The sequence below is a fragment of the Camellia sinensis genome, chromosome 15, assembly GCF_055761805.1.
Source record: "Camellia sinensis isolate YWXY chromosome 15, ASM5576180v1, whole genome shotgun sequence".
Taxonomy (NCBI): Eukaryota; Viridiplantae; Streptophyta; class Magnoliopsida; order Ericales; family Theaceae; genus Camellia; species Camellia sinensis.
Window position 1 is genome coordinate 7,066,329 of NC_138975.1, and position 11,412 is coordinate 7,077,740.

At 33.1% G+C, this 11,412-nt stretch overlaps 1 protein-coding gene across 1 annotated transcript; it reads right to left on the reverse strand.

Annotated features, from left to right (window-relative positions):
- Positions 1-2,140: 2,140 nt before the first annotated feature.
- Positions 2,141-6,401, reverse strand: LOC114274326 (uncharacterized). The gene is made up of 3 exons (XM_028216231.2): positions 5,723-6,401; positions 3,634-3,737; positions 2,141-2,443 (listed from the first exon to the last, which is right to left on the reverse strand). The coding sequence occupies exons 1-2, from the start codon at positions 6,108-6,110 to the stop codon at positions 3,664-3,666; spliced, it is 462 nt and encodes a 153-aa protein (XP_028072032.2). The 5' UTR covers positions 6,111-6,401; the 3' UTR covers positions 2,141-2,443; positions 3,634-3,663.
- Between the last annotated feature and the right edge of the window lie 5,011 nt (positions 6,402-11,412).

The following is an 11,412-nucleotide window of genomic DNA, read 5'->3' on the forward strand; positions in this document are numbered from 1 at the left end:
AGCAATATTATTCAAGGGAAAAAAAAATATTTTACTTTGTCCTTATTTAATTATGCGCTTCCTCTTTAGGGGATTTATGAAACAAAATAAATTGGACTGTCATTTTCACCAAACAGTAGTTCAATAGAAGAGTTTTAGTTACATTTTGATTACATATTTGAGTTTCTCTTGATTTAAGAATTTTTTTAAATAAAACTCAATTTTGTATAAATTCGATTCAACAAATATAGAGTATTTTGAGTAATTTTATTAATATATATTTAATTTTATTAATATAATTATAGTAATTTTATAATGTAATTTTATTAATAATTGATTCTCTCTAATTAATTATAATTTACAGCTATGAACATAAGTTGGCAACCTGTTTAGTGCAGCTGTGGGATTATAGATTTAAGTCGTAGAGTAGTGTTTGGTAAATAAGCTGTGTAATTGTCATTTTTGCCCTTATAGGATATAAAATTTGTGATTTCATTTATAATATATTTTTTTCTTTTTCTTTTTCATTTTATTTTCTTTTCTTTTCTTTTTCACCTTCTTTTCTTTTCTTTTTTAATTTTTTTTTCTTCTCTTCTTTCTTTGTTAATTTTTTTTTAATTTATTAATTCATTAAAATTAATATTCATGTTTTAATTTATATTAAGGTTGTGATTTCATTACATATTATTTTCATATATTCATCAATTTTTCATCAATTTATATTAATGTACCAATTTTTCCAATTTATTATTATTATTATTCATTTTAATTATTTTTAGTAATATCTCATTTTTTCTTTATATTAATGTATCATTATTATTCTTTATGTTAATGTATCAATTTATATTAATTTATCAATTTACATATATTCATCAATTTACATATATTCATCAATTTATATTAACGTATCAATTTTTCCATCAATTAATATTATCAATTAATATAAATTACATATATTCATCAATATTAATTTTTTTCATCAATTATTACATAAATTACATATATTAATATTATCAATTATTATTAATTTTTTCATCAATTACATATATTCATCAATATTCTTATTAATAGTATCAATTTATATAATTTTTTTTCATTTTTTCATTTAAAATTAATTAGTCTCAATTAATTAGCATCAATTATTATTTTTTGTTCATTAATTACTTTGTTTTTTTTATTACAAAAACACTGAAAAACCTCCAAAAAAATAAAATAAAATAAATAATGAAAACCCTAGCTCCGGCGGGATGAATCGACACTAGGGTTTCATTCAGATCCACAGAAAGAGAGAGAGAGAGCTAGGGTTCAGATCGTGATGGTCCATCCCGCCAGCAACCGCTTCTTCTCCTCCTCCTCATCTCACTGCCGACATCGATCGCGATGGTGCAGATTGCAATGGTTCAAATGGGAAACAGACGGGTTCACGACGGGGAGAGGGAGACAGACGGGTTCGCGATGGCAGATCGCGATGGTGCAGATTGCGATGGTAGATCGCGATCGCTATCGCGAAGAAGAAGACAGACGGGTTCACGAAGAGATAGAGACAGAGAGGGAGAGAGCTTCTTCGCCGGAAATCGACATGCTCGCCGAAAATCGCCCCTTTCATTTGTGTGAGAGAGGAAGAATGAGTGAAAAATGATTTATATACATGGCACACATGTAATTAGCATCAATTCAGAAAGGCATTTACGTCATTTTAATCCTCCCATTTCAGCTTCCCGTATAAGCTGAAAATTTAAGCACCGCCTGAGGTGCTTAGAAGTTTAAGTTGAAAATAGCTTAATAAAATCTATAATTTATTCCTTTAAGGTTTACCAAACACATCAAAATAACTTAACTTAAAAGCTGCTTTTAAGTGCTACCAAACAGCCACATAATAGTTCCCAAACCATCACAGAAAGTGGCAATGTTTACTATTATGGCTTCACATATTCTACACCGGTGCAATTCTTGTGTCTCAATAATCCATCAAAGAACCCACCTTTTGGACTAACATGTTTTGATTTATTTTATTATTATTGCATTTTGTGTTGTTCTTGCTACACAGTCCCCTTCGACAGTGTTTCCCCTTCCATTTGGTTCTCAAAAGGGGTGGGTGAGCCGGAAAACATGGTTGAAAGTTGCAGAAAAGCATAACTAAAACTTCTAAAACCCTTGGAAATAGCTCTGCAGCCGCGAGCGTAAAAACCACAAATGATATTACTCAATAAAAGATGACTTCCAAACCGGGGATGTTCTAAAAAATATACAATGAAACTACAGGCTGACAACCTGGTTTCTTTATAAGATAGAGAGTTATGAAAGTCCAAATTTTTTGAGAGATACTAAGCAGCATTCCCCCACCACACTACACAGGTTGCATCTGTACAGCTCCTCCCACTAAGTTACATGTCTTCAATCTACACCTTTCTTCTTCTTCTTCTTCTTCTTAATTATACCACATAACATTTATGCGTTGATGAGCCTGCACATATAAACAGGTAGATTACAACCAGAATCGTTGCATGTTCATGACAAAATCATCATTTGAACATGAAGATAGCGATTTTTATCAACTACCATCAAACTTATTCTCAGTTGACAAACAAGTACTATGACTCTGAGACACTTAGCAAAATGGCAAAACTTCTTTTAAGAAACGATATAATAAAGTTTTTATTATTTCCCCCCAACCACATCCTAAAAGCGTCTCCAAGTTTGCACATCTTAAGAAAATATAAAAGGATCACTGGACAAACCCAAGTGATGTAAGCATAATGCTAAAAGATTGTGCCATTTTAGAAGTACTAAACCAAAGCTAAAACTCATGCAATAAAATCATTGTATTATGGCCTATGACAACACGGCATGCCAAAAATTTAGTAAATGTATTTGAAGATGATGAAGATTGAAAGGCAATTGCAATGCCTACAACATGGACAATGCTCCTACTATCTGTTTCAGAGCATGAGTTGCAAAAAGAAGTCCAATTTCTTAGGATAGAATTTCCTCTCAAACCTCTAAGATTGTTTTAGTTTTTTGCCATTCCCTGACAAGTTTCCCTATAAATCAGTTGATCATGTAAATGCTAAACTGAGTAGGGTTTCTGTGCTCCACACTAACAGAAGGAAAATGTCATCGTTGAGTTGAAAATTTCATCATTTCATGATTTATACACGAGCTTTACCACCAAGGGTGTAAGGCTAAGAATGAAGCCAGAGAAGTTAGTATTTGTGTGTGTGTTTGTGTTTTATCAGCAACGGAAAAGTAAATTTATTAGAGAAAAATGGACAAGTAGAAAAGAAAAAAGAAGACAACGAAAAATCGACAAGCAAGGGAAGAATGTCAATATGTGTGCTTATTATCCTATATACGTATACAACTTGCTAGTCAACATAATGCATCTAAATGACCCAACAAGAATTTTATATATATGAATACAGCTTGCGAGTCAACATAATACATCTAAATGATCCAACAATACTTGAAAATGCTTGGATAAGAAAAATAAGCACACATTATTCTTATTATTCAAGCTTATTCTTCAACAAAGAATTTAGAACTTATATTTCTTATTTCATATGCATCTCCTTACTATTACTGTTAATGTTGAAGAATAAACTTGCCACAATTACTCAACTTAAAATACAGCTAGTCGTGGAAACTCTCACTGACCTCAGATGCCAGTCATGTCAGAAATGTGTTTTATCCATCCTTATCTTCAGACTGTGACGGGTTTCTGGAAGCTGTTTCTATATCTGCAGGATCTGGAGATGCATCTGCAATCAGAAGGGAGAAAAACATTGCATAACCAAACCAAACCAAGCCTTAAGTCCCATCAAATGGGGTCGGCTGAGAAAAACATTGCATAGCAAATCAAAATCCATTGCATTCAACATAGCACCAGTTTATATTTAGTACAACCTAAAAATCATGTACAAATTTTGAAACTATCATGATAGTCCCCAGAACACCATAGTTATTCTAACACAATTGAAACAAACATTTTGTGAAACCCCACCCCCTACCAAATAAAATATTAACATTTAGGCCTCGTTTGGGAACAGGCTAATTTAGTAACTTTTTGGCTATTTGGCTAAAAAGGTAGGTAAAAAAAACTTGTATGTTTGGGATGACTTTTTGACTAATTACGAAAAGATGTGCAAAAAGTAGAGAGAAAAGAGAATCTTTGACTTTTTGGTATGGGTTGTTGGCTTTTTGGCTAATTTAGTAACTTTTTGGCTAATTGGCTAAAATAGCCTCTTGCCAAACGAGGCCTTAATGATTTCATGGAACTTCTGTGAATTTAGAAATTTCTGAAATTCAAAAAAATCCATTATTACCAATCGGTAAATCAAAAGCAATGACTTATGTGGCATTGAAGCATTGTGCTCCTCCCAAAAGCAAAAACTTCTAACATTCTTTAAGCAAATGCACATCCCAAGTAATACTTTTGATGCAGACCATAAGAAATAAAGAAGTGATAAAGTCTATAAATTGCTTGCTTTTAAGCTAAACCCACTTTCAACCAATTTGAATCATGTGTAATCAAGTGTTTTAAGTCTCATTGGACCTTGTTTTATGGTTATTTCAGTTACGTATTATTCTGGTAGTTTTCTTTCACATTTTCTAGTATTTCATAAGCGAAGGTGTGAAGGGTATTTTGGTAATTTCCAGTTTACTAAAGGGTATTTTGGTATTTTGGTTTGGATAAATTTTAGAAGTCAAATGTCTTAGTTTCCAAATAGCAAGGCAAAAATGCCAAAAATCATATTAAGGCAAGGAATTCTCTATAGTCTACATAAAGTTATGTGACAATTCTAATTCAATAAATGTTATTTTTAGAGCTATTGTATCTTCTTTGAGATTGTGTGATGCTATTCTAACTAGTGTGGTGCATTTGGGAAGAAAGGGTTTTAGCCAAAAAGTCATGAAAAAACCAAGAAGACAAAAAAACACAAAAGTCATACCCAAAAAAATCAAAGATTCCTTCTCCATCTCTCTACGTTTTTGCATGTTTTTCTCTATAAAGCCACTTCTCAAACGAACCCAATTCTTTTTACCTCATATTTTAACTAAAAAAAATCAAAAAGTCACTTCTCAAATAAACACTCAATTCTTTTCACCTCATATTTTAGCTAAAAAAAAAAAATCAAAAAATCACTTCTCAAACGACCCTAAGCCTATGATATGAGGTGCAAATCCTAGACTTCTTATTCTTTTTCTTCTTCGTTTTGATTTTTTCTATTGGCTTCGTTTGGCACCTTGAAGTTTTAGACAAAAAATCAAAAAGTCATTATAAGTTATCATATCACCCTCTCTCATTTTCTGAACATTTTTTTGTAAAAAGTCAAAAAATTCCTAAAATAGTCTGTTCTAAAAATCCACAAAACCACATCATCTCAAGCATCATATAGTTTCTTAACCCTACACCCTAACTTACAAAAGATCACTAACCATCACTAAACCTTCACACCTTTACCTTTAATTACCAAACCTCCACCCAAATAAGCTTAACCAATCCCTTTTTCTTCTTTTTTGTACTCTCAAATCAATAAAACAATCCTAATAATTTCATATCCAAATTCTTAATATAATTATTTCATCTGCACAATATCTATTTTAATGTTTACGTACATTCGTTCTACATCACATTTTTTCTGATTTACATGCAACTATATATATATATCAAACAAAAAGGACCAAACTTTACATTAGATTAAATATACAAATATATGAAAGAAGAGCTACAGGTGCGGAATACCAGTGACGAAAAAAGCGGAAGAAGGCCAGCCGCGAGCGGTGGTGAGAGACATAACCTCCTCTTCGGTGAGTGAATTCGCCAACTTGTCAACCAAATCGGCGATTCCGTAGGTCCTTCTCTGCGGCGGAACCCAATACGACGATCCGGGGACGAATGGTAGCCAATCGGGGGCCGATCGCTTGACGATTATGCGGTGAATCGCGTCCTCGATCTTCTGCACCGCCAGGGCTTCGCGTTGATCGGAATCGAAGTCTTGGAAGTTCTCCGACTGGCTCGATTGGGTTCGGAGGGATACGAAACGAGACGCGTGTGGAGATGGAGGAGATTTGGGGACGAAGATACCCGGTTGGGAGGTTCGGATTAGGGTTTGATACAGAGATCGGGCCATGTAATTATTGCAAATAAATTCTAGAGAGAGAGAGAGAGAGAGAGGGTTCCAGTAGATGGCGAAGAGGGTGTGTGTGAGCTATATCCGTGCGTGGTCTCTGTCGGTGTGTGTTTGGATATAAGCAACTGCTTATGACGGTGGCGGTTTAAAGGTTGTACACGTGTTCGGATTTCACAAATTAAATTAGGAGTAGATATAGAACCCATCCTTGACCTTCAATCTTGCTAGTGGATGGACTTTTATTTTGTAATTTTTTTTTAAAAACATTTTTATGTTTTTTTACTTCTTCTTATAATTTTGCTTTAACAGTAAATGTGGGGGGTTTAAAATTAGCCAAAAATAAAATGTCGCCTACACGTTATTCCACTTACCATAATAAAATATTATTATATTATACTCTGTCTTTTTTAAATTTAATATTTTTGTATTTTGATTTCCGATAGATTCAAATTAAACAAGGGATGGTGGAGGCCATTCTTGACCTTGAATCTTGTAAATCATGGACTTACATTTTTAGTATAAATTATACCACTATCACTTAAGTTTCAACGAAATCTTTATTTTGACTTTTTATTTATCAATTTTTATTTTTATTCGGGGATTTAATTTTTTTTTCTTAATTTATTTTAACTATCAGGAAGGCTGTTTAAAATTAGCCTAAAAAATAACATATTCATAGCAAGTGACACAATAACACTTAGACCTCGTTTGACAATTATGTCAAAAAGTCACTATAAATTATCACATCACTCTATCTACTTTTCTACACATTTTTGATAAAAAATTACTAAAAAATATTATTTCCAAACAAAACCTTATTATATAAATTAGTAATTTACGTTTTGTCCTTCCTAGGTTTCTTTATTTTGCTACATTGGTATTTATTTCCCCCCCCCCTCTTGGGTCTTTAATATTTTTATTTTTTTTATACAATTTACTTAATAACTAGCATTCATTCAAAATTTGACTAAAATTGTTCGTTGATAATCACATGACATAATAACATAGTATTATGTAAATTTGAATTCAAAATTAAAATTTAAATATCAACTCCTATTTCTCTCGCATAATAACATAGTATTATGTAAATTTGAATTCAAAATCAAAATTTAAATATCAACTCCTATTTCTCTCACATCTTCCTCTCTATAAATTTTGTATCCCTTCAACTTGTTTGCAACCATATGACACCACACGACATAATAAACACATTATTGTACAAATTAGTTAATTTTTTTCTCATGAGTTATATTATTTTTATATTGACAATGGGATTTTTGAGTGTTGGCCAATCTTCATTGTATTACGAATAAATAATGTTTGTGTTGTTGGAAAAATGTTGTTTTTATAAAGCTTATTTTGGGCCAACTTTGAACCCAAAATTGAGTGGGCCCCGAACGTCTTTTGGGGCGGGTCCGAAGAGGTGAAGTGTTCCTTGCCACGTGGCAAGTCACACGGTGAAGACGGTTCGTCAAAATTATTTATGAGTAAATGGGAACTTGACGTCATTTTCGGGTTCGTGGAATGAACATTTAAAGTTTGTAATGTGGGTTTCCTTGTGAGGCTTGTCCCACATTGAAACTTTTAGAGAGTTTATTTGTATATATAAGCTCTAGCCTATAACACTTGGGTTGGGCCCCAAGGGGCACCCCAAGTTTGTAGAAGGGAAGAGTTATGGACACAGTGTACCTTCGCCCAAAACCACCACACACGGGCCGCCACTGTCCGGCCATGCCGAGCAAGAGTGTGGATTGGGTCAAGTCTAAACATTAATTTTTTGGACAATTTATTTGAATTTTTTCAATAAATTCTTGCAGGAAAAATTAATTTAAATTTTGAAATTTGAATTTGAAATTCAAATTCAAATTGTTGTCCAACAATTGTGTCTCTTCCTTTTATTCCATAACAGATTTTTGAGCCCAAGCTGTTTTTTGGATCTGTTCAAAACTGGACAAATTTAAATTTGCCCAGGCAGATTCAAACAGTGTCATTCCAGCAGTTAATCTGTTGAACAGTTTGCATATTTGTGTGTTTTCAAAACAGCACCTGTTGGATTCAAACCACACCTGTTCATTTGAATTTTATACCTGTTCGGTCAGCACTTGTGTGCCTATAAATACCAACATTCCAGCAGTGTTTTCCAATCCGAAAATCAGTCTGAATATTTGTATCTTTGCTGTCCATTTTGTTCTAGTGCATTTATTCTTCATATATTAGTTTTAGATTAAATTTAAGAGAGTATAGAACACAAGGTTTGGTTCGCCGTACAATTTTGTTTGGTGTACTACAACAATTTTGTGAAGATCATTGTATCCTAGGAGATAGACGCCACTCAACCGTAAGCACCGCAACAAGGCGAATCTGTCTTAAGGACAGAGTGTCACACACCCGACTTGGTCTTTGAATTATTTATTCGGTTCTACAAAATAAATACTGTAAGTTTTATTTTATTTTGTTTGAATTGTTTCAAATTTTTTTATTTACACAGAAGATTGTTCCAACAATCTTAAGACAGATTCGAATTATTCTGTTTACAGAATTATTCGTTTGTTTCCTTTTCTCTTTCTTCTTTTAAAGAAAATTATTTTCTGTGAATTTACAATTTAATATTCTGGTTGGAAAAATAAATAGTGGTTATATGCTATTTGGCAGATAGTAGTAATATACTGTGTATTTTCTTTGACAACTAGTAGTAATATACTGGTGTCATTAACAATTCAAAATATATACTTGTGGAATTTTGTTAGAAATTAATTTTGGTTTTTAGAAATTATTTTATGAGTGTTCTTTAATTAAAAATAAATTAAGTTTTTAATTATTGAAGTAAAACAGAAATTTAATTTTTTGTGTGGAATTAATTTGGTTAAATAAAATTTTATTTTATTTCTAAATTAATTGAAAAATAAAAGTTACATTCTTTTTATTTTTATTTTTACAGAATTTAATTCTGTGAATTTGGAATTAATTTTCTGTGTAGTGTAAATTCTAATTCTAATTTTGTTTTATAATTTAGAATTTATGGCTATTGAAATTGGTCAAACTAATGTTCAAACCAGTACTGGTATGGTGATTGCCATCACACCAACCCCTCCTTATGTTGAGACTATGGCAGTGAATCATGGTGAAAAACCAAGAAAGTTCTTAGGAACTATTGCTAAAATATGGCAGAAGAAAATGCTATCTAAAGGAGGGGAAACTAAGAAGTACAAGTTTAATGGCATGTGTTACATTTGTAACAAAGAGGGACATCGAGCTAAAGATTGCCGTTACAAACGTAAAGGCAAAGGAAGATCAAGTAAGAAGGTTGCTAAAGCCAAAATGACCGAAATGGGTAAAATTTCTAATGGTGCAGATGCCATAAATCTTTCTGCAGTTGTTTCCGAGACAAATCTTGTCAGAAATCCTAAAGAATGGTGGGTGGACACTGGTGCTACTCGCCATATCTGTGCCGACAAAAAGATATTCACATCTTATTCTGCAGTGGAAAATAGTGAACAACTTTTTATGGGCAACTCCTCAACTTCCAAAGTTGAAGGACAAGGAAAGATTGTACTTAAGATGACATCTGAAAAGGAACTCACTCTCAACAATGTGCTGCATGCACCGGACATTCGCAAGAATCTTGTTTCCGGATCTTTGTTGAGTAAGAATGGGTTTAGGCTAGTATTTGAAAGTGATAAATTTGTACTTACTAAGAATGGGATGTATGTAGGAAAATGTTACAAGTCTGATGGCCTTTTCAAGATGAATGTAATGACCGTTGTACCCTCAATTATTAATAAAAATACATTTTCTTCTTACTTGCTTGAGTCTTCAAATTTATGGCATGGTAGACTAGGACATGTTAATTATGGATCTTTGCGTAGATTAATTAATATGGAATGTTTACCTAAATTTGACATTGATTCAAATCATAAATGTGAAATTTGCGTTGAGGCAAAACTATCCAAAACTCATTTTTCATTCAATTGAAAGAAGTACGGAACCACTTGAATTAATTCATAGTGACATATGTGATTTTAAATCAATTCAAACAAGAGGTGGGAAAAAATATTTTATCACTTTTGTAAATAACTATACTAGATATAGTTATGTTTATTTAATTCGAACCAAGGATAAAGCTTTGGAAATACCGTAGAAATTGAATACTTTAAGGGAGATATTGCCTATAAACAGACCAAATACATTTACTGGGATTATGTTGATGCTTTCACCCAGGTCTTTTATTACCAAAATCCGATTAAAAACCATTCTTGGTTTATCCGTGTCAGCCCTGATCTCCTCAAAAATGATGTTCCTTCCTGGTTCCTCGTTTGGTGGGATAAGTTTGGGCTTTCTCTTGATATCCTACCAGAACCTATCCGTAATGCTTTCAATGAATGGCATGTGGCTTATTCTCGAGCCTATGCTCATTTGAATAAAAACCGTGATCTTTCCATCAGTAAATCTTTGGTCCATTTTACTATCCGTTTTAGCATCTCATGGATATGGAAGTGGGATTTTGCATGTGATTATCAGAATAAGGTTCCCCGCCTCAAAAGGATTTATTTTGTCAAATGGTGGGATAAGGGTATGACCCCTATCATAACAGAAACTGTTCAGAAGATCCAGCAACATGCTTAAGCCTGCTGGGAATCCGTTAAGCAACCAGCTCTTCCAACACCACCAGCATTATCCAACAATCCGTTTATTCAAATTCAACAGGAATTGAAACAACAGTACCCCCATCTTTCAGAACATGAATTAATAATTAAAAGCATGGATTTCCTTAAACAACAATTTCTGCAAACAGTTCCACAGGATGATGACTCCTCCATGAAGTCAGGTACCAGTCAGCCCTCATCCGAACCAGACACTGATCCGGCCGAACACGTGGTAGCAGGAGAGTCTCAACTACCAGAAGATGAGGAGTCCAACTTGGGAGACTTTTGGGATTCCCTCACAGCTGTTATTGTCGAAAAAATTGCAAAAGACAAAAACAGTAAAGGAAAAGGACCTGTACAGTAAAATGTCGGCACAACAGGACAACCAACTTTAAAAAGAAGATGCCTTTGATCCGCAACTTTTGCTAAAGCAGCTATCCTTTATCCGAAAAGAAAAGATGCTGTCTTTACAACCGGCAAGCTTGATGATAAGGATAAGGTGTAATGTATTGGTCCATTAGAATTATTACATCTGTCCTTCACTTTATCCGTTTTTCTATTATAAAAGGGAAGGCTTCACCCTTGTTGAAGCAGACTAGGTTTTGAATTCTCTCTCCTTTCTTCTTATTGTACTCCTCTCCTCTTGTAAAATATTTGTA